At 39.1% G+C, this 24,162-nt stretch overlaps 1 protein-coding gene across 3 annotated transcripts in view; it reads right to left on the bottom strand.

The window, feature by feature from the left end:
• Positions 1-371: 371 nt before the first annotated feature.
• The window catches only part of ITGA6 (integrin subunit alpha 6), a 78,113-nt gene continuing 54,322 nt past the window's right edge, over positions 372-24,162 (bottom strand). For 2 of the 3 annotated variants that reach the window (XM_058549257.1, XM_058549254.1), the window contains 14 exons: positions 21,570-21,730; positions 21,230-21,373; positions 19,121-19,236; positions 18,793-18,982; positions 18,618-18,701; positions 18,442-18,521; positions 18,211-18,288; positions 18,021-18,123; positions 16,443-16,616; positions 14,768-14,866; positions 14,558-14,668; positions 14,360-14,458; positions 8,394-8,519; positions 372-2,567 (listed from right to left, as the gene is read on the bottom strand). In XM_058549257.1, coding sequence (XP_058405240.1) covers positions 2,406-2,567; positions 8,394-8,519; positions 14,360-14,458; positions 14,558-14,668; positions 14,768-14,866; positions 16,443-16,616; positions 18,021-18,123; positions 18,211-18,288; positions 18,442-18,521; positions 18,618-18,701; positions 18,793-18,982; positions 19,121-19,236; positions 21,230-21,373; positions 21,570-21,730 — 1,727 coding nt within the window. In that variant the 3' untranslated portion in view covers positions 372-2,405. Of the gene's footprint in view, positions 2,568-4,776; positions 4,907-8,393; positions 8,520-14,359; positions 14,459-14,557; positions 14,669-14,767; positions 14,867-16,442; positions 16,617-18,020; positions 18,124-18,210; positions 18,289-18,441; positions 18,522-18,617; positions 18,702-18,792; positions 18,983-19,120; positions 19,237-21,229; positions 21,374-21,569; positions 21,731-24,162 lie in introns of all 3 variants that reach the window. The other variant, XM_058549256.1, reaches the window with a different exon arrangement.

Here is a 24,162-nt window from a genome sequence, read left to right as displayed (position 1 = left end):
GGCCATGGTATCATTGCTAAATAATACCCTACCCTTGACAAGCATAATCCCTTGAAGCAGATGAATCAATGCAAATAGATATCTCCCAAATTGTAGGTATCTTGAATAAACCATCTTTAAGATAATTTTCTTTGAGCATCAACTGAACAGTAGAGCCAAAAGGAAAAAGAAACACCCTCAATCACATTTACATTGAAGTTTTTGGGTGCTAATATCTTTGGCTGATCTGAGATTATATGGGACACTAAGAATAAATAAAAACATCCAAAACTTTAGTTTGCCTTGATGAAATAAAAAGAAAGGCAATTCAGGTTCTCATTTATAATTTTAGAGTTTGCTTCACATATACAATGCTGTGTTACTAAGCAATGAACACTTTCATAAAAAATTTTATTTCACACTTTCATACAAATATCCACAGGTATTTTCTAATCATGAAATAATTTTACAATGCTAGTTAGTATCAAAATGTATCAAATGCAAACAGACCAGTGACTTGACTTGAGATGACGTTTTTAACAACTATAAATTTAAACACCACTACATTCTCATTTCTTTGTTGTTGAACTACCCTTCCCTCCCACCCCACCTTCGGGACATTCGTTTTTATAACAAAGGTCTATAGCACTTTCAAAATATCAGCTTCTTAGCAACCTATAAAGCCAGTGCATTAGGTTCCAAGTTACCTAAGCAAGAAACTGAGATTTTAAACACCGTTATGACGTGTTTTAGACAAATTTTTGTAAACAAAATATCATTTGTAAAACTACTTTTGTGAATGAAAATTCCAAAGTACAACAAGAATAATGTCCTTAGTATCTTAAGGGCATAAGATTTCTGAAAAGAAAAAAAAACTAAAAGCAACAATGGCACATGTAGTTGTATTTTGTTCTTCTAAAAGACTGAGATACTGCTTACGCTATATTCAAACAAATTAGCACCTGTTGGTTGTTGCGCCCCATATAACTTAACATTTTGAAATACAGTAATTAAAAAAAAATTCAGCTTTTGTAGCTATTCAATCTCTATTGAAAGTATAGAATAATGTCTTCCTCCCCCACCTCCATTTTTAAAATTAAAAAACAATTTAAGGCTCGTTAGAGCATTCCCAAAGTAATTTTGGGAATATAGATAGGGGAGTAAACAAAGCAAAAACAGAACATTGACTCACTGATTAAACGATTCCAATAACATTTAAAGACCTAAAGGCCATGATGTTCTCCCTGACTCCTGGTGTCAGATATTCAGTAGTCTTACACTGGATCAGTCTGGATCCACCATAGGCACTCACCATGTCTTTCAAGTCCTAAATATACAGTATTTGCAGAAACTGCACTAAAATTCAACAAACCAACCAACCCATAATTTCCAAGAATTCTTGAAAGTTATAGCATGAAATTCAGAAATATCACACAGGGCTCTAAACTCAAAAATATCCAATGTCTGATATGAATTAAACATCTTATGGTTAAATCCTATTTCTTAAAGCAACCTTTTGGGTTTGGAGGAAGGGGGTGAGGGCTGTCATGAAGGGAGATGTTTTAATAACTTAAACTTATCTGTAAATTATAACAACTTTCTGGCACATTTATAAAGAATTATTATTTCCTTTTTGCAGTAAATAATTTAGGTCACACCAATGACCTCCCATGTTCTGATTGTTTAAATCAACCTGAAGGGTAAACTGGAGAATCTTTGGCCTGTTAGTCAATAACAAAATGGTTTGTAAAAAAAAAAATAAATACCATATACAAATAAGTATAATTAGCATTCAAGTCTGTTGCGCCTGTGTGTTTCAGTGAAAAGGGAGAATGAAACCTGTATATATTTGGTGTGAGCAAGTGTTCACACATCTAGGAAATGGAAAAAGAGGGCAGGATGGCAACATCACCTTCTATTGCACATTTAATTTAAGATAGCACTTGAAATTGAAACAGAACTACCCCGACTGCAGAGTCTTGTGACGCGGGACAGTTGATTTGCGGTTTTCCAGTCCTTTGGGAAGAATGTTTGCAGAGGCAGTGCTGAGGTTAGGACGGTCACTCAGTTAGTGCGGTGATTGTGGGTGCCTTCTTCCAGCTAATATCAGGAGGATGTTGCAATAAGCACAACTGGCAGGCCCTTCCCCAGCATATGTTTAAGTCAGCTACACCAAAAACAAAGGCAACCTGGAAAGTTAAATTAAGGCAGTTAAAGAAAAATCCATTCCAACCGTCTTAAATTTTGCTGTGCAAAACAGAGGCCTCAGGCTACGTAACTACGTCCACAGGTAAAACTGTAGGTTCGTACTGTGTGTAGTCTGAAATCAATATCCAGGTATTGAACGGGCTTTTAAATCCATTTGAATTTCTGAGTTGGGCAAAAAAAAAAAGCAGTTTGGGTACAGTGAAGCTTTTTTGGCCCCCCTAGGAGTAGCTTTCATTTTCATTCCATCTTGTGATCCACTGTTTTTTTTCAAAGTTATCATTATATTTTTCATCTTTGATCTCTCGCTCTTCTTTCCGGATCCTTACAGCATGGTATCGGGGAACGCTATCATCGTACCTAGAGCGTTTAAAGAATCCACACTGGAGAAGGGGGAAGAGAAACAGAAATTAAATTATCTCAAGAAAAGCAAGTGCACTAAACGGGAATGTCTAAGCTTTCTGTTCAGCTATGCCTACCTTCGGTCAAAGAAAAAGAGGCCTGGTTTTCTTTTAAGAAGGAACTAATAGATCAGAAAGAAAGGTAACAGCCAGTGGGGATAAATGGAAGAGAAGAACAGCTGTAAAACTGGAAGAAAAGTCCATTTTTCCATCTTGTCTTTACATTTTATAACAATGTAAGCTACCTCAACTAACAATTTAAGAGTTTATGAAACAGTGCTTCCATTTTTTATAATCACAATACTATATGTAGAAGATTAATTTTCAGATTATTAGAACATCATTTTAATTTAAGGAACAACTTTTTTCAAAGGCCATAAATCAAAGATTATTTCATGCCCCTCTCCCACTAACAAAATGGAAATCGGGTCACAAATATTTCACAAATTACTATCTGAATATTCCAGTGTTCAAATGGGTCAATTTAAGAATCTTCTCTCCTCTGAGGCTCCAGTATACATCTCTCATTAGCTAGAAGGTAATTTACACTACCTGGATTTGCTGTTGTGCTTCCAAATTAAGCTGTTTCATTAATAAATCATGTAGTAACTGTGTCCTACAATAAAATCAATCATGTACCTCAAAGAACTTGAGGAAAGCATCACTAGATTGAATTTCAGAGCACCCCCTAATTTCTCTCTTTTTTCTGCAAAACGGAAGACAACATTTACATAATTAAACTATTAGTGAACATATATTTTATTCATTTAAAAAAATATTCAATCTGATCCAAAGTAGATTTTATAGAGAACATATCTGGAAATTTTTAAATCAGACTGAATTTAAATGAATAAAATATATAAGTTTTGTAAAAAAGATGTGTCTTCAATTTATAAATGCAGATAGGAGGAGGATGAGGAAGATACTTAGAATGGTCAATTAATGTGTTTACTATGTGACATCAACAAGAACAGAACATTTAAGTTGGATGATGTTATGCTCTAAAAATGTCATGGGGCAAAATAAAATTATGTGCATGGTTATCACTAAATCAATAAGAAAAACAGACCAAGAAGTTTTCTTCTAGGGCCATTTCTATATGGACTCCTTTATCATTCTGTGCAAAAAAGCCAATACCTATCTATTACAAAATGTGGCTCTTGCCCCATTTAAACAAAGAAGGAAATCAAGGGTGATGTGTAAAACTGAAATGAAAATGTTGGGATTCACCATGACTGTGCCATGGAAAGGGATTATAGGATTAATTCTATCCCCTCATGCCCACAGAAATGGAAAAAGGAATCACAGCCAATTCCTGTTTCCATGGATTTACAAATAAGAGAAGCAAAACATGAACTTAAAATCAACGGAGACCCAAGTGTGAATGAAATCTCTAAAACATGAAACAAGGTCAAACTCCATTACAACATATTAAACTAAAAACCATCCAGAGCATTTTTATACATTTTTATATCAAAGGTCACTTTGCTAAAGGACCATCTTCTGAAATTGGCCATAATGTCCATCACACCAATAATCATAGTTTGTTGTAATGGTCTTTGAACTATAGTAGATATGCAGGAAAAGGAAGCTGCATGCTTAGCTAGCATAAAACAATTTCTGAGCAACAATAAAAGCATTCCAAGCCTTGTCCCATCACTTTATAGCAAGGAGATCAAAAAGATGACAGTGAGAAAGCCTCTCATCGAGAGAAACACAATGTTTCCAACATGCAACAGGTTAATTAGGCAATCAACACAAGCTTCTATCTGCGGGAAATTCCAAAATGGACAAGAAATCTGGAATGATTTCTCATGCATCTTTGAAATTCCGAGTGGGATGCTACATACTGGATTAACAACACGTGGGAGACTGGGCTACTATGGAGGTTTAAGCCTCCTTTTGTGTGTACATAGATTTCAGTTTTCTTCATTGCTGTGGGTGATGTTGAACAACAACAAAAACTCAAAATAACTCACCTGCAACAAAAGATTCTTTGTGCATTTTTTAAAAAACTGTAAGCTTTCAAGTGAAATAAATAAAATAAAATAAATCCAAGCAAGGCAAGCCAGTGTGGACATTTGGAAACATCTGTTAATGGGACACACACAGCAAGCTGTTGCTCTTAAAGTTAGCCACCACAACCATAGCAGGTCCCACAGCTAGCAATTAAAAAACATTGATCAATTACCAATTACAGAAGTAGATCAATACTATGCATCAGAAGTAAGCCTCTCTTTATCAGACGGCTGAGCATGGATCTCAGCCTTGTGATATGTGGCATCATAATGATCTTTCTTATTTCTCTTGAAGAAACCACACTACAAGGAAGCAACGTATTTAGTCAGTTTTACAGTTTTGTGTACAAGAGCTAAACAAAAGAAAATCCCAGATTTTAACCTGTTTTCTATTTATAGCTTGTTTACAAAGAGACCACTATGGATCAACCAGAAGTGAATAGCCACTGCACTATGTTACATTGTGATAGTAATCAACCCAACTCTACTACCATGGGTTTCTGGTCAAATATTTCTATGGATGACATTAATCTGCTAATTGATTTTTCTATTTGTAACAGAAATCTTGAGGACAAAAATCATCCTAAAAGGGTAAATATTTACACATCTGATTATAGCTTTGGGTGGTTTCTTCTTACAGGAGAATATGGACTCTAAAACAGGCAAAAGATTGACCTCTACAGTTTATTGAGACAAAGGTTAAAGAATAAATTCTCTAAGATTTAGCACAAATCCAAATAAAATAGATACTGTGAGTATTTTCCTTCCTTTCACAGAAAATTTTATGGAACAAATGCCATCTACGTGAGGGCTTTCGATTTGTGGGGTAAATCACAATATAAATTCCAATACACCATCATGAAAGAATGATTGCCATCATTTTCTCAAATTCTGAACCACCATGTACCCCTTAAGTGGTAGAAACCTATGCTCCTCAGGTTAGGTCACTCTAAATGAGTATAAAAGTATAATTCCATTTTCTACTGTAATTTCCTTCATTCAACAATGGAGAACTTTTTCAATTTACTTGTATCTAGTTCATAAGGCCAGGGAACTGCCCTTTGAAATATAACTTGGTTGAATAAATCTCTGCCCTCTCAGAAAATTCTCCTTCCTAGTCTGGCAACTCATGAAAGTAAAAATCTAGATCTGTTTTGTATAATATGGTAGCTACTCACTACATGTGGCTATTCAAATTTAAGTTAAATTTAAAAGTCAATACCTCAGTTGCACTAGCCATATTCCAAGTGCTCAATAGCCACATGTGACTAGTGACTGACATATTGGATGGTGCAGCTTCAGAACATTTCCATTATTACAAAAAGTTTTGTTGGGCAGCATTGATCTAAACTATCTTGATATTTATTGTGACTCTCAATTTAATACACAGTGAAACATACCCAGCCAACTTTCAATAACACATGCAGGTAAATAGGATGGGAAAAGGAATGAACCAAGAGTCCTGGTCCTGCCTTCAGCTTGGCAACATTCTTAAAATCCATGGGCATGAGCATCTTTGTTTGCAAAATGACTGGACCAGCCTAGAGGACTTTCCTCTTTTACTTCCAAACAAAATCATACGTAGAATCCCGATATCTAAAGCAGATAAAATCAGAACTGTTCTGGTTGAAGTGGGGATGTTGGCCCTACCTCCACTTGCCTAGCTTAGTCTCAGCACCTACATGGATGTACAAAAGCCAATTAAAGGTCACTGAACTAGAGTCCTTTCTGGACCTCAAATTCTACAATTTTTTAACACATAAAAACAAATCGTTTAGTTTCAGAAAGAAGAGTATCTATAAAGTAATAAAAATGATTTTCATGTGGGGTTGTAGAAGTTGTCTGATTACTTTAGAGTTTACTTGCGAGTCTGGATACTTTAGAACTTCAAAAACAAAAACAAACAAACAAAAAATGGATAATATCAATGAGATTATCTAGTCCAACTCACTTATTAAACAGCTAAGGCAAACCAGTGCCCCACGGAGGTGAAATGATTTGCCCAAGATTATAGAGTTTGGGTTTCTTAACTCTCAACCTACTGCCATGTCTCACCCTCATTAAAGATTGCCAATAAGACTTGCTCTGAAAAAGATTGAACTTGTGACCTCTTCCAGAGAGCACAAAAAGGCTATCCTCAAGTATCAAACCTCGAATTCAGTTTTTGATGTCAAAATAATTCTCAGAGCATCTCCGATATTGGCTGGCTGTGCTTACCAGAGAAACCTCCTGCCTGAAGTTAATATCAGAGGTAGGACTGGCTAACATCTCATGCAAGGAGTCATACTGGCATGAGCAGATACCAAGCTTCAATCACACATTTGGAGGACATCAGAAAATTATCTCAGATTGGCAAAAGGAAGTTACTTGGAAAAATAAAGCAAAAAAGAGATGCCCAATATTTTAAAGTGAAAATATTCTGAACCCTTGTCCATTATACTCTTGGATCTAAGGAAAGGATAAGGATGGTTTGATCCTAGAGATTGCTGTTTGAGTTTCATAATCCTTCTTCCAAAATCCTCTGTATCAGACATGTTTGGAAATCCAGAATTTTTGGCATTTTAGAAAAGTAATACAGGGGCCGGCCCCGTGGCTTGGTGGTTAAGTACGCACGCTCCGCTACTGGCAGCCCAGGTTTGGATCCCGGGCGCGACACCACTTGTCAGGCCATGCTGAGGCGGTGTCCCACATACAGCAACTAGAAGGATGTGCAACTACGCCATACAACTATCTACTGGGGCTTTGGGGAGAAAAAGGGGAAAAAAAACGAGGAGGATTGGCAATAGATGGTAGCTCAGGGCCGATCTTCCTCAGGAAAAAGAGGAGGATTGGCATGGATGTTAGCTCAGGGCTGATCTTCCTCACACACAAAAAAAGTAATACACTACATATATAATAAAACTGTAATCAAAACATTGATATTTCTGTAGTGAAACTAATGAATAGAAGATAAAGACTATAAATAGCCTCTCTTTACATCATGTCAAATTTTGCTGCCAAATAAATCATTACAAACTTTCAGTTTTCAGAGTTTTTTGCAATTTGCAATTGCTGATAAGGGACTGTGTACTTCCATTACTCATTGAGAATAATCTAAAATCTATAGGTCATAATCTTTGGCAACAAAAGTATGCATCCATCTCATATACACTTTTTGTAATGTAGACTATTTACTGGTAGGAAGCAGGAGGAAGATACCATATTTTATTTGCAGGACCAAATTCTAATGAAGAACATCATATCAAACCCAAATCTTCCTCATGTTTTATATAGGCTATGATGACCCTTTGAGATGCAGTTATTCATTAATTTTATGCTTTTCTGTTCCTACTCTAGCTGCAACTGTAACAAGCCCCAATGGCTGCCATGAACATTTCTTTACGGACATTGAAATTAACAGGGTTACAGATTCAGATTAATGTGACACCCAACAATTTGGCTTAGATTCAGAATTTGATCCTAGATGGAAAAAACACTAAACGTAGTACAACTTTAAAAATTATTATTTGCCAAACATGCTAAATTATATGTGAAAAACACCAAAATGTACACATTTAAGAAACTTATAATGTACAAATAATGTACCTTTAAACACAAACTATGAAGTAGATATACAGGTATTCATTGTAAAATTCTCAAATTTGCTGTATGTTGGGAAAATTTCATAATGAAATGTTAGGAAAAAGGAAGCAATAAAAAAAAAACATATATACTATCACTGTTAATTCACCTTTTTAAAAACATGAAATAAAGTTTATATCATGAAACTCAAATGCCAGATATAACTTACCTTCCATAGTATATACACTAATAGAGCAAGCATCAAAATCCCAGCAAGAATAGCCACTAGGATGATCCACCAAGCTACTCCTGAATAGTGAGCTACAGTCTTTGAAGGAAACACAGTGACACGAACCTATGGGGCATAAAAAGCAACATCATCATAAACTGGGGTGAGTTTATAGTTTTAATTTTGCTTCCGGACACATTTTGGACAATGTAGACTACGGATAGATGAGATGCCTTTTTGATGCGAGATCCTTTCCTTTAATAATGAAATACTGCTTTGAGAAGCATTTCCAGGAGCTCTTTTCCCAGAACCTGGACAATGCTGGATTGTGTTCTGACAAAGTGGTTATTTCCTTGCTAACTCATCTTTTTAAAATTTTTGTAATCAACAAAAGTAGAGACTACTGTATAAGGAACCATTTATTCATCACCAAGTTTCAACAATTACCAATACACAGCCAATCTTGTTTCATCTGTATAATCTGGTATCTTTTTGAGAAAGATCACCCTCTTTTTTAATTAGTTTTCAGCAATGGAAATAAAAGGGCTAGTTTATGCATAATTAGCCTACATTCCTCACTCAGATTTTAAAGATGTTGTGAAACATAAACATAGGAATGAAGCTGCATTACTGATACCATTTTAACTTTTCCTTAGATATCAAACTAAGGACCCTCATAAACAATAAAATTTCCTGAAATGGCTTGGCACCATCTTCTACAACAATGTGTGTGGACAAACTAGACCCTGGATTCAGTCAGGGGCAGCTTAGAGCTTTAAGCAGCAGCTGATGACAAGCTTAAGCTCTAAACATTTGACAGTTGGCAAATACCAATTAAATAGAAATAGTGTTTATTCAGAAATCCAAAAAGTTGCTTAGGGCAATTCGCAACAACTTCGTTATGTGGGTTTAGAATTCAGTGGATTTTTGCGATGCCAGGAGATTATTTTTCAAAGCACGTAAAAGACCCGGTGATTGCTATGAATATGATTTTATAAACTACACAGATCAGAGATCTACCAGTTTGAAGATTCTGATATTTCTGAATCAAGTGAAGGGTGAACAAAACTCGGAGGGAGGATTCAACTTCCGAGAAGTGTTTTTAGTCAAGTATTCCATATTAGCATTGAACTCGGGATGCTGCCTAAAAATGCTTCTGTGTCTACACTGTGCTTCAACACTTCTAGACTGTACTTCTGTTTTTTTCTTCAATCTCTTCATTAAAGTACTTCACTTTCTAGTTATACTAGAAAACAGCTTCTCAACCTCATTTGACATAGAATATACTTAAAAGCAAGAGAATTGCTTTTCTTTAAACAGTTAATAGAGAGAATTCACATTTAGAGTTCTCAGCCTACTATACTGACCACAACAGGCAGGCATAAACACTCTACTCAGCAACTATGTTTCCTGTAATGCTCTCAAGTTAGGTTTTCCCAAGCTCCCAGCCCCCCCGGGGGGGGCGGTGGTAAACCTGCCTGGTTTAGCCCTTCCCCCAACAGGTGTCCCAGCTTTAAGCTATAACAACTTTTTCTTTAGATTAATGGCTCTAGGGGTATCCATGAAGTAGGGAAGAAAGAATGGTCAGAGACCAGTGAAGAAATAATATAGTTGATGTGACTGGTAAATCTGACTCCTCAAAACAAAACAAAAAGATTATTTCAATAGCCTATGCTCTAGCTCACACAACTTTGCTTTCCCAGTATCTAGCAGAGAGAAGGCACAACAGTGTGTCCTTGGGGACAAGGTGAAAACTTGGAAGGGCCATCCTCATTTTGAAGAATAAGTTCTGATACCTGGAAGTGGAGACTGGAGCATGGCAAGGGGCATCAGCCTTACTACAATCACACCATGTACCAGAGCCTTTTAAATGGCTGATAACAGGCAGGGGGTGGGGTAGGGGATAGAATCATTCCCATAAATGGCTGCAATCCAACAGCATAAGCGCTGAACAAGGTAATTTTTTATTTTGTGGGGGTGGAGAGGGTGTGGGTAGGAATCCAGCTGAGAGTTCTATGCCCCAGGTGGGTCTACCATTCAAACTAGATCTTGGAGCCTTTTAGGAATTGTAACACTTCTCACTGGGCATCAAAGACTGAAGACTGAAGCTACGGCTGGGCCACACATTTAAAGGGCACATGTGCTCTGCAAACGCAGTCTGTGTGCAAAGCCACAATGCCGTCCAGGGAGGTGAGAGAGGCCAGTCAGCAAGATTTTATTGTTTCCTTAAATTGTCAACTGAAGTTTGTTTTTTTTTGTATGACAGTCATCCTCCAGCTGGGATTGGGAATAAGGGGGGTGGCCTTAGAATGGAGTAAGGGGAGACCAAATGTGAGCTGCGATTCCCAGAACTCAGGGAAGCCTTGTCTCATCTCGTCACAGCAACTGTTACTGATGGACAATGACAGGTTAAGGTGAGTAGAAATTACTCCAACTCCAAAAATAATTTTTTTTTGGTTTCGTAAACTCTAGGCATTTCCATAGGCATGACCGTGCATGTGAACCTCAACTATCATGTGCCCATAAGGTGAAAAAGGGCTTAAGTTCTGCTGATGCATTGAATTCCATCACCAGTGAGCAGGGCTTAGACCACGTTAGCTTGCCCACTGCCAAAACTGTTTCCCTAAATCACTCTGTAATGTAATACTCTCTGCTCTTATTGAACATCAGTATAAAAAAATGACCCGAGGAAGGGATTTTCATATCTTTTACAAAACTCTCTATTAAAGATACCAGCCTCTTAGTGAGTGTTCCTTATATCAGAAATCCATCTTATAAAAGGATCCATATCTCAAGTTCTTCTCTGAATTTAGAGCCAAAAAAGAAAATCTCATTCCCCTGAAGAATGACGTGCCTACTTTTACCTATCATATTTTCTTTTATCTTTGGCAGCCAGGAGGCTTAAATACTCTCTTCTCATTCCCTTAGGAATGAAGTAGGGGAATGAAAAGTCAACAATACATCCCTTCCCCCCATTCCCCCTTCCTTTGCTTAATGCAACAATTGTTTCCCGGTTCACTGTCTCCTAGGACCATGACGTTCTTAACAGTTGACACTGTATCTTATTCAACTTTGCTTCACTAGCATTTGTGTAAGGAAGGCATGCAGTGTGTCCTTAATAAGTGCTTGTTAACTGGATGGATTTGATTTAACTGATGATAAAATCTAACCATCTTAACTAGTTCAATTAGGTGACCAGCTCTCTCTGACTTTGTTATAACAATGTCTCAAAAGTGTTTTATTGAGAAGTGAACACAAAACTCGATTTGCAATTGGTTGGGTTATAAGGAAAACACAAAGATTTTTTTTCTTTTCTTTTTTAAAAAAAACTAAGATTAGAGTAAACGCAATGGGAAGAAGTTTTGATATTAAGACCAAAAGACAAGATCGAATTACTCAACCTCCTTTGCTTCTATCTCCAAAGAAAAATAATCTTCAGACTGGAAAGAACAGATGAACCAAGATAAAGATGAAACTGAAACCCATAGCAAGTGAGGGAATAAAAAAAGAAGGCATTTGACACTTGAATTAAGCTCAAATCTTTAGGTCCAGAAAAGCTGCACCTTAAAATACTAAAGAAATGTGTAGATATAGCTGAGCTATTGTATCTCAGAAATCACAGTTAATAGAAAAGGTATCTGAAGACTAGAGCTCAGGAAATGTCTCAGTTTTCAAAAGAAATAGGTTCTAGATATAAGACCAGTATCCATTCCCAAATCTACCAATTATTAAACAAAGTAGGATCACAGCAATGACTCCAATTCCCATCAGCAGGCATGGGGTTCTCTAAGCCCTAAGAACACTAAATGCCCAAGAGGACCTCATTTTCATTTGTGACCCAGCCACTAGACGGGATACCATGGCTCCCCGTTCCATCATCTTCCAGAAAACAAGAGCACTTGATGAGGAGTTGTGAGCCCGAGGTCTGATTTCACCTCCACATGCTGGTCCTGTGACTTTGAAGGAGAGACAACTTTCCTTGGACTCAGTTTTCTCAGCTGAATTTGACACTTGGGGACTTAATGGGGAGCAAGTGTCACAGAATGAAAGAACAGGAGCCCTGAAAGATAGTTATAGGTTTCAAGCCAGTACCCCAAATTATGTCCCCTCTTTGCGTCTGCTTCCTTTTTTTGTAAAATGGGGACAATGTATTCTTCTGAGGTTTAAATGATAGCACTTAGGTAAAGTGTCTAGTAAATTGTAGACATTTTATTAATGCTTTATTAATGTCAGTCCCTTCCCTCTAAAGTGTTCATTCTCTTTCCAGCTCTAAAAACTCAGTGAGTCTAGGGATTGTTGATTTAAAGTTATAGAAAGCTATAGCAGCCGCCTTCAGCCAGAGGGGCAGAGAAAGGATTCTCAGGGAAGGTGTGGTTTAGTTGACAACCCCTGATAACGCCCCATTGATACGATGTAGGAAGGTGGGCTGGAGTAACATGCAAAGATCATATAAGGCCAGGGTGACCATACATCCTGGTGAGCCTGGGACAGTCTGGGCTTACGCCACTTGTCCAGCATCCTGCCTGGTTTAGTGTTTGCCCCAGACAAATGTATTCTGGTTTGGATGATAAACTATAACAGCTCAGGATCACTATTTTTCAGAAACCAGAGTGATCAAGGAGACTCACTGAATTTTCAGCTGGCTAAAGGACTGAAGCCAGAACATTTCCATAAGTAGATCAGTGAATCAACTTGAGAACAGTAATTCACAATCTTTCTTTCTCCAGTCTCTCTTGCAAAACATTTCTATCGGTGACATGCAGTCATTTTACCTCGAGAGCCTCATACAAGCCCCTGTGGGTCCTAGACCCCTACAAGGAGGCCCTCACTAGTGGTACACCACAAGCTTCTGCTCCTAGTCCTGTTCCATATTTTTCTTAATTACCTAGATGAAGACATAGAAGGCATGCTTCTGAGTTTTGAAAAAGACAAACCTTGCTGGGATAGAAAGTGAAGAGACAGCAAAGAACCAAGACTCAAAATTACTTTGTGAACTGAAACAACGGACCAAAAGCAAACCACACAAACTGTGAGGATACATTTAAAGGCATGCATTTAGATTTTAAAAAATCGCTCAAGGATGGGATATGAGAAATACAGCTTGACAACTAATTCTGATGAAAACACTTGGAAGTTTTAACAGAACACAAACACAAAAATAGCAGCTGCTAGAAATGCAAACACAACCTTCATCAAACATTTGAAAACCAAATTTTAGGCTGGAATGACAGAAGAGTGGGGCTGAGATGCCGGGAGGCAATGGCCCCAGGGCAAACTGAACTAGGCAGACCACACACTGGCTCTCTGCCCAGCCCAGAGTCACACTGCAGCCTAGGCAGGAGAGCGGCCTGCAACAAGTTCAGCAGTGCCTGGCACGACAGATAACTAAAGAGCTGGATGCTTAGCTCTGAAGAGAACATGGAGGTGTGACAGTTTCCTTCAATCATTTCAAAGGCTGCTACATAGCCAAAAGATAAGACTTATTTTGTACTTGTTCCGAGGGGCATAACTAGGCGCTGACTCAACAGGATTCAATTCTGGATTCATATATGAAGAGATCTTTTCTAACTGCAGCTGGCCACACATGGCACCAGCTACCCCATAATGCGGCCAGGTTACCATCATTGGGGGTACTCCAACCGCGGCTGCAGCATCAGGGACAGTCTAAGACACAGGGTTTCTAGAGTTGGGAGGTGCACCCATTCTTTCACTGAGCCAATGGCTCTCAAATCTACCCTGTGCCCTGTAGAACTAGATGACCCTAGATTCACTTCTTTTTTTCAATGATTCTATTAAAAATACAGCTTAGGGTGGCAGCACCTTAAGACATTATCTGATTTCTCCTTCATGGGGGTAAATTTGCTGTGGGGAAATGAGTGCCAAAGTAGCCTGCCCTCAGGCCGTGGCCATGGGAAGGAGGAAACAGTGACTTGCTCTGGACTGAAGGAAGACTGGGGACCTCTCACCTGAGTGCCCGCGTTTGGCAGCTTGATATTCTCCGAGGCAGCAGTTACATCAATAGAAGCCCGCACGAGAATGTCCAAGTAGTTCATTTTGGAATATTCCTGTTTGGAGACAAAGTTAGCAAATGCATTAGGGAAGTGAGATATGTCCTAGGAGGTGGCACATGACTTCCAGGGGACAGCCTCACGGTGGGGCCACACCTCTAGAAACGTGCTATTCCATAACCTCGAGCGCAAAACAACGGACGCCTTGCTGTCCAGCCCATGCAGTGGGCACTTGATGTTCACACAGTTCACGTTCACGCTGCAGTTCTGGAGAGAAAGGAAAAATAGTAGTTAAAATGCAGCAGTCCGGGGAGGACCTTCCTCTTGTTCTCTGTCCAATAGTCACATCTCTTGAAAAGTACTCACAAGAGTCTGGTATTTTCTTTCAGCAAATAAAGAAAATTTTCTGTTATCGTCTATCCGTTTTTCAGCAATTTCCCGTTTCTTTCTTGAGTTGTGAGATTCCTGAAAAGGATAATATCCAAAATAGTTCCACTTAATGTAATTTTTTGTCACCACTGTACAAATCTCTTGAGTACACCCTCCCAAATAATTGACAATTAATAGTCACTCTTCTCCTATCACCAAAGGCACAGAAATAATTTACGTGTAAAATCCGCAAGTGTTATTACCAACTTCATTTCACGTTTGTTAAGGTAATTTATTCCCACTCTGACCTTAAAACTCAGGGAGAGAAAAAGGCTTTCACTGTTCTTCTGTCTCCCCACCAAACTGTGAGCATCCTGAGATCAGGGATCAAATCTCATTCCTATATCCCTAGCACCCAGCTCAGTAACTAACACACAGTGAAAAGTCAGCACATCTTGAATAAGTGACACTGAAAAATGGGGAAGGAAGCAAAAAGAACAAGCATATGACTTATTCAGAGTAGAGTACTGAAAACTAAACCACGTAAGAAGTTTTAAAATTGCATTTTCCTTAAAATAAAGATTAGGAATAATGGATCATCTTGTTTTTCAAAGTTGACGAATAGAGAATCATTCTATAAGCCACCCAACTATGAACACTGATCATACCCAGTCACTTATAACTTAAAAGAAACAGACATGCAATAACAAAGCAAATCTTCTCATCAAACTGGAGCATAAATGATAAAGCAGTTACATAAGTGTAGAGTAGTATAGAGGGGTTAAGAGTGTAGGCTTTGGAAGCAAGCAGAGCTGGGCTTGAATGCAGAATCTGCCTCTTAGCTGCTAATGACTCTGAGAAAGTTAATCTCTCTGAATTTCAATTTCCTCATCTATGAAACGGTGAGGATAAGAAAAATACCTCATAGGACTATGAGAATGAAATGAGAAAACACAAACAAAATGCTTATTAGCACAATGCCTGAAACACAATATGTACTCAACAGATATTTACTATTTTAAAAAATAAGAATGAGGGGGCCGGCCCAGTGGCCTAGGCTTTAAGTTTGGTGTGCTTTGCTTTGGTGGCCAGGGTTTGGATCCCGGGCACAGACCTACCTACACCACTCATCAGTAGCCATGCTGTGGTGGCAACCCACACACAAAACAGAGGAAGATTGGTCACAGATGTTAGCTCAGGGTGAATCTTCCTCAAGGAAAAAAAAAAAAGTAAGATTTGTGACAGATCTTAGGTCAGAGCAAATCTTCCTCGGCAAAAAAAAAGAAAAAAAAAAAAGAAAAGCTTTCAAGGTCACTTGCTAAAGTTCCAATCTTTTGTAATGAGTTTGGTTCTACTAGGTGTTCACATTGTCTGGCCCACCCCCAGGAGCAGGTCCCAGTCCTCCTTATATGTCACACCGGGTCATAAAACTTCAGAAATGTCATTTGCTTCAACAAGCACTGAATGACCCTGATTTATGTACCATAATGGTCGCTAATCAGCAGAAATCCTCAGCCTGACTTGGTTACTCAACTATAAAAGAGAAATTGTGACACCAAAGAAAAAGTCAACACACCAGAATGTCAGTTTCCTAAAAGTAATGATTTCCCCCTCAAAAGTTAGTTTCTCTTATTTACGTCTCTGGAGACGTGAGACAAATCCAGCAACATACCTTTAGTCTCAGGAGGTTTATTTCACTTTGTGGCTCACAAGCTATATTCTGCAATTCTTTGGATTCTACTTTCACCAAATAAAGCAACCATTTGCCATTGCTAATTTCTTTTGGCCACTGGATATTCAAGGTGGCTTTGCCGAGGTTTTTAAGAGGTTTACCCAAGTTAATTACCTGTTAGAAAATAATACGCATTATCTCAGTGTAATTCTCTTAACATAAAATTAAGTAGCAGCTCCTATTGCCAAGAGAAAAAAGCCAAAATATCTGGCATAATCCTACAATAAAAGCACAGGCTCCAAAAATGGACTACAGATAGGATATTCAACATAGAGATTTGTGCTTAAAGATTCTTGTCAATAAAAACAGAAAGAAAGAAAAAAAAAAGGTCAAAGAGAAATGATTGCTCATTCAATCCAAGCACACCTGCTGTGTGCAACAGAATCTGCAGCGTAGATCTGCCACGCATTCAACATGCCCAGGGAAAACTCACATGTGTGTTTGTGAATCACTCTGTAACCACCCTGCTTGGCAGACGACAAAGCCTGTGCTGTTGCAGTGCACCAGCAACCTGCTTCTGGGCAACCCCACCTACTGTGAAAACGAAACTGCCTCTGTCCTCTGTCACCCAGGGGAGGCTTGGGATAACTGCGAGACTCTGAGTAAAACCATTATGGCAGCCACGAATCTACAAGTCCAAGCTGGAGGTGGAGCAACTTCCTGCAGCACAAGCCAAAAGAGATAAGAGCCTTCTTTGTCTGAGTGGAGGACTGCCCTGGAACCCACAGACTTCTTTTTCAGCCACACCTGCATATGCATCATAGCCACCACCACTACATGTCACAACTGTGTCTATAATGCTAAGAGATGCACAGAGAAGAGTTCAGCCTCTTCATCCTGCTGGAGTCAACGGTGGGCCCATTCTTGCCATTTCAGACTTTCACCTCAACAACCGTCACTATGCTTTCGGAAATGTGATTTGAGCCACACAGACCCAAACCTACATATGAGTTATGAGCCAACTCTGTACCTGTGTGTGTATGTTCATTTTACTAGACTTAGAGTCACTGTGATGGCCTACTTTGAAATGGCTCAGAGCAATCATAAGTCTCCCTTACCGGCATATGCCAAATCCACCTTCACCAGCACAAAATTGGGCTTGTGGAAGGTGACCGTTAACCATAAGCAATGTGGAGGAAGAAATAAATCATAACACATTCTAAAGCCAAGTATAAATTACTTTGAGATTTTTCTTTGTTTTATAGACAGACTCTCAGGGGGGAAAATCAAGTATTCCTTTGTCTCTACACCACCTATACATTTAAAACTCCCTAATAAGAAAAAGACCAAACTGAACTGGATTCTGAACAAAGTCTTGTGTTGAATGGCAGTTGTTCTCCACTCTGGAAGACCAAACTTTTACTATAAGCCAGTATGTTGTTTAAAAACTGGCAAACTCACTCTTAACTGAGCTTTTATCATGCTTATTAATATTATTAAAATTACATATTCAAGGCCATATATCATATATGTTAGCTCCTAGTATGTATAACAAAAGGACCAACTGTCAAAACTTACCCTGAACTCATACTCTATTAAACTTCCCACTTCATCTTCAGATTTCATAGCTTGCTCACCAACAACCGTACCTCCAAAATAAACCTGGGAAGGTTTAGCAACTCTGTTAAGTTAAAAAACACCAGTTTTAGTGAGGATTGTAAATGGTTCTTTCAAACACTGATTTGTTATGCTAAACACAAACACTTACCCGGAGACCGATAAAAGCAGTTCAATAACCACTTTTGCTGTAGCTGTAATTGGAGCCAAATTATCTTGATTGCTTGTTCTGAAAATGAAAAGGAAACAATAGGGTTTTATTTTAACAGTCAGTTTTCTCATTACAATTATACTTCTTTTATGAGTTAGATCAGAGCCAATTCATTGACTGGCTGTGTTTTCGTGAAATAATTCTGAATGGAAAGGTTGAAGTAACTCTTACGTTTCCAACTTCAGATTAATATCCAGATGTCTAGTGTCAAAGGTGACCTCAGTTGTACTTAAAATCAAATAAAAAGTAACCTAAAAAACAGAAATAGCCATTAACACAGGCCAAGCATATCGACACTGTAATGGTATTTAAAACAGTAAAATACAATATGTGAAGGCGTCACCTACACTGGAATTTCTTTTAAAAGGATTTCCGAGCTCACAGTCTGCTTGTGAGCCGTTCTGGTTGGCAACACAACTCAACTGTTTCTCCTATAACAGAAAACCACACTAGATCACAATACAGTCACTTGCAACAACAATGCTGGTTTTTCCCTCCCAGCCGGTCTCTAAAAATACTTACAGGGAAAGCCCTCAGTTCTCTATATGCAGAATAAGTCAAAGTGTCTGGAAATGTTGCAATGAGTTTAGCTTCATGAGCATCATCGCCATCTTTTGTGGGATTCCTTGGACTGGAAGGGCTGTTTGTCACTGTTATTTCTAAAGCAATGTCCTTCTGATCTTTTAAAACTAGTTCTGGTACACCTTTTTGACTATAAAAAAACAAAACAAACAAACAAAAACCCAAAGAAAATGACAAAGTCCTCAATACATTTTCAGTAGCCCTTTCTTAACAAAAAGCCACTGCAAAGCCAGAGTCATTTTTGCTAGTAGTAGAGAGCGATTCTTACATTGGTAAGTAAGAAAATTTGTCTTGATTTCCTTCTCGGGTACAAAATTTATATTCTAGCTTAAGGTTGCTGTTACATACATTGTCGTCTCCACATCCCTCTTTTAAGAAGTGCACCTGTAGGAAAACAAAACCATGGTAATTTACGCCATTTAGGACTCTCAATAGGTGACTGGCTGTTTCCATACAGTTCATTTCCCTGTGTGACAACTACCACAGCAGAATCCAAGCTTCAAACATACTTTGCCATGCACTGAATGCCCACTCTACCCTTTAACAAAACCGGGTTTTAAGAATGCTTTGAGAAGGGCATTGAGCTGGCGTGGTGTAGGAAACAGTGTCAGCCCTGAGCCACACAGGTCTACGTTCCAATCTGGCTCTGCTGCTCCCTTAGCTGTGTGGCTTTGAGCAGGTCACTTAACCTTTCGGAGTCTGGGTTTTTTGTTTTTTTTTTTTGGAGGAAGACTGACCCTTTGGTAACATCTGTTGCCAATCTTCCTCTTTTTCTTTTTTCTCCCCAAAGCCCCCAGTATATAGTTGTATATCCTAGGGGTAGGTCCTTCTAGTTCCTCTATGTGAGACGCCAACTCAGCATGGCTTGATGAGCAGTGAGTAGGTCTGAGCCCAGGATCCAAACTGGAAAACCCTGGGCTGCCGAAGCAGAACGTGTGAACTCCGGGCTGGCCCCAGAGTCTAAGTTTTGTCACGGTAATATGGGGATACCACCACGCTATTTTATAGGGCTACTGTAATAATTACAATAATAATGATGATGCTACTCAACACATGATTACATATTTTAACTCACTTAATCCTCATAACAGACCTATTAGGAAGATACTATTATGAGCCCCATTGTACAGATGTGGAAACAGTTTCAGGTCAGGAAAGCAAATAGCACAGAGTATCTAGCACAGTGCTAAGAGGTGCTCAAAATAATCACGCTGATAAATAATTAGGAAAACTATCCCCTTGCTTGTTATGTTTAACATGACTACGGAGCTGGGAATACACCCAAGAAATATTAATGTGATAATCAATAACATCAAAAGTATATTAAAAAAGTATACAAAAGTATAAGGAACTATACTTGGTGACAATGAAGACTGACGATGTGTAGATTTAGGCATCAGCTCCTAAGCCTAACGCAGTGAGTACTCACTTCTGGAAAGCTTTGTCAGTGGGCCACCAGAACCAGGAACCTCAGAGTAGACAAGCAGCACCAACTGGATTTTGACAGCAAGTGCATAATGACAAATCAAGATGTCACAGCCCCCTGGCCTAATCTTGCATCTCAACCATCCTAAACCCTAGCAAATAGACTCCACCTCATATGAGGTATACAGCAAGCCATATTCTAACATAAGTTTTTCTTCCCAAGATTACTACCTAGGCTACATTAGGCACTAAATGACTATTTCATTGCTTATACTTTTTTTTTTTTGTTTTTGGTGAGGAAGATTAGCTGTGAGCTAACATCTATTGCCAATCCTCCTCTTTTTGCTGAGGAAGATTGGCCCTGGGCTAACATCCGTCCCCATCTTCCCGTACTTTATATGTGGGATGCCTGCCACAGCAGGGCTTGATAAGCGGTGCATAGGTCTGAATCAGGGATCCAAACCTGCGAACTCCAGGCTGCCAAAGCAGAGTACACAAACTTAACCATTACGCCACTGGGCTGGCCCCGCATTGTTAATACTTTTTTTGCCTTGCTGAATTTTGATATTCCTTAATTTTAATGTTCAGACTAACAGTTTGTTTTCTACATTTTAATGTTCTCAGTGGTAAAATAGAATGTATTTTCCTTTCTACATACAGCTAGAGGAGAAATTTGATGTGAGAATAATAAGTTTTGCCAATTATAGTCTTAATAAGTTGCAGTGGCCAAAAATTATTAAGAAAAATACTCTCTGGCTCCAAATTGTATTCTGTATGTTTCTATATTCACTGCTAATTTGGGAAACAAATCTTCTCAAACAAACTTGGCATATATTAAAAAGCTTACTTAACACAAAGAAACGGCCTTTAAAGCAAACCACTAGTTCTACTGCTTTCAAAGACATTTGATTTAGCATAATAACATGGGGAAACAAAAGTCAGGAAGACTTACGTCTGTATGAACTATCTTGGGTTCGTTTGAATTCAGAATTGGAAGAACTTCTGGAAGTGAATTCACTCGCCTCCGAGTGTTTGGCTCTTGGATCTCTACAGAAGCAGTTATGGGAATGGGACGCAGTTTATCTCTGATATTCTCCTGAAAAGTATGCAGCGATATGGTTAAGCATGATATAAATGTTACTGGGGACTCCTAAACCAATGCCTTATTTTGTACTGAATTGCATAATTGAACAATGGGTTGCTAGTATAAATGTCAGAAATCTACATACGCCACCATAAAACCCAACTTCTGTCCCCTTTACAACACTGATTTGACTGTCTACAGCCCTCACCTGTAGCCAGAGGGTCTCCTCCATGCACGCCTTCTGCTTCTGCCTGTTCAGAGTGAGTTCTTGAGTATACTTGGGCTCAGAACCTTGGTTTCGAAACTGAACTCTTGAGGACAGCCCAGATTTTCTTCTTTCCTTTTCAGCCTCCAGTGTGCCCACAATGGCTAGATGAAACAAACAAAATCACATGAACTTAAAGTGCATTCATGCACAATTCAGCTATAAGTAGGCAGAGCTCCTTTTTAAAATATTTCAATTCCTTGCAGAAGAACACTTTTTCCCACTGCCATTGTTTCTCTTCATATTTCCTGGTAATGTACATTTTGACTGACTGAGGATGCTTCAAATCAAACTGTCCTTTCCTGCCCATTGCTGTTAACAAATGTTTTAAAGTTAAATTTTCACTGGGCCACCTGGGGGAGCTCAAGAATAAGTCAAAACCTGTGAGCAGCATCTAAGAATCAGTTTCTGGCTGAATTTCAAGAACTCACAGAGTACTAAAGATAACAGGAGGGGACTTAACACTCCCTAAGGGCCTAAACTGACTTTCCCTTAATAGTCCCATGCTTAAATGGCCTAGCGCCTTGATATTCAAAAAAGGTCTCTAGACCACCAGCAGCAGCATCTCCTGAGGTCTGTTAGGAAGCCCCAGCCAGACCTGCTGAACCAGACTCTGCATTTTAACAGGATTGCAGGTAGTTCTTATACACATTAAAGTTTAATAAGCACTGGTAAAGGATAGTTGTCTAAAAAAGGAATAATATACATTAGAGATGGAGAAGTCCTTTGACAATAGGATGAGACTTTTCACTTAAAAAATTAAAAGGGGGCCAGCTCCGTGGCCTAGTGGTTAAGTTCGGTGCGCTCCACTTCGGCAGCCCAGGTTCGCAGGTTCGGATCCCGGGCATGGACCTACACCACTGGTCAGGCATGCTGTGGCAGCAACTCACGTACAAAATAGCGTAAGATCAGCACAGATGTTAGCTCAGGGCTAATCTTCCTCAGCAAAAAAATAAATAAAAGGTAAAATATATTCCTTTGAGTGGCTAGAGGGCCTGTAATATAGCTCCCACAACCAAAGCTTCCACTCTCCAAAGCTCTGGAAGGCACATCCTGCTCTTGATTACCTATACTAATGGAGCCTGGAGGCAAGACAGGATTTGGATGATCAAAATCTCCTTTCTTCACTTCAGAATGCATTCTTCGCTGGTTCCCTGGAAGTAGCTGCTATGTTTCTTTATGGGCCAATACTTAAATAACATACATTCATTAATCACTCACTAACCATCAGAAGGGGAAGCAAACCAAAGTGTGTACAGGGCCAGAGAAGGTAGCCTCAAGGAAAAAAATCTGCTCCAGAAAACCTAGAAAATTATCAACAACTCATGTTCTAATATTCACGCTAGAGTTTGGAAGAGACCTTTTGAGAGCATTTATTTTAATACTCTCTTCTTACAAATGAAGAAATGGAGGCCCATAGAGTTAGGTGACTGGCCCAGGGCCATACAGTGAGGGACAAAGGCAGCACCAGCTTCTAAGTCTCTGTCGCAAAGACAAAAGATGATTGCTTTATATGTCCAGTTCCCACTTCCTCCAGGCCTCTGTATGAGTCACTCTCTCCCTCTGCCAGCTGGACCCCCTCCTTTTCCACTTCTCCCGACTGCCTGGCTAACCCTGCTCCTCCTCCAGATCTCAGCGTGGACATCACTTCCTCCAGGAAGCCTTTCCTGGCTTCCCCCACCGGGGGATCCAACAGTTTTCTATTTCTCCAATGACTACACTTAGCCCACTGTGCTGTAACTGCCTGACCATCTTCCCTAGGCAAAGCCCTGAACAGGGACCACAGCACTCTGTTATCACCGTATTCCCCAGCAACAGCACAACACCTGATAGAAATATGACGTGTAGACAAGATGAACGGAAGTGAGAGTATCTGGTATCAACATACATACAATGCACATTTGTGTGCACACACACAATGTGACGTTACTCTTATGCTGAAACGATAGCTCTTCAGATGTGTGAGACCAAAATTTAGAAGCACTGACAGTTTCAATAGTAATTTCTGAGTCCATCTTAAGAATTCTTTAATGTCACGGCTGCCAAATGGAATGCGCCTCCATTTTAGGCCCTCTGTAGCTTTGACATCATCCATTTATCGGTGACCTGCTAACTTCACAATGAACCAGATGAAGGCTCACATGCTGAGTGCCCCTCACGGCAAAAGTAGGGGAGGGTGTGGGTGCGTTAAAACCGTTTATCTACCAAACCCACTCTAACCTTCTCTAACCCTCCAGACAGTTCACATCATCTTAAAATCCTTGCAGGTCACCTTTGCTGACCTTTTGAGGGGCCAGCCAAGTAGAATACTCATTAAGGCTCAATTATAAATATCTGTATGTATGGAACACCACATCTGAGGACCGCTGATTTAAAAAAGCCTGGTTAAACAATAAGCTCAATTCTCAGACACTGGGAACAGATTTTAGATGTACTAACTTAAGCAGCTTTATGGAAGCTCTGTTTTATTTGATTTAGAATTTCCCAATACTGTTGAAATACAGGTAATGAAAACAGGTTTTCTCTAAATATCTTC

This window comes from Diceros bicornis, chromosome 10, assembly GCF_020826845.1.
Source record: "Diceros bicornis minor isolate mBicDic1 chromosome 10, mDicBic1.mat.cur, whole genome shotgun sequence".
NCBI classification, from domain to species: domain Eukaryota; kingdom Metazoa; phylum Chordata; class Mammalia; order Perissodactyla; family Rhinocerotidae; genus Diceros; species Diceros bicornis.
Note: the sequence above shows the minus strand (reverse complement) of the source record. Positions and strands in the feature narration are given on the sequence as shown.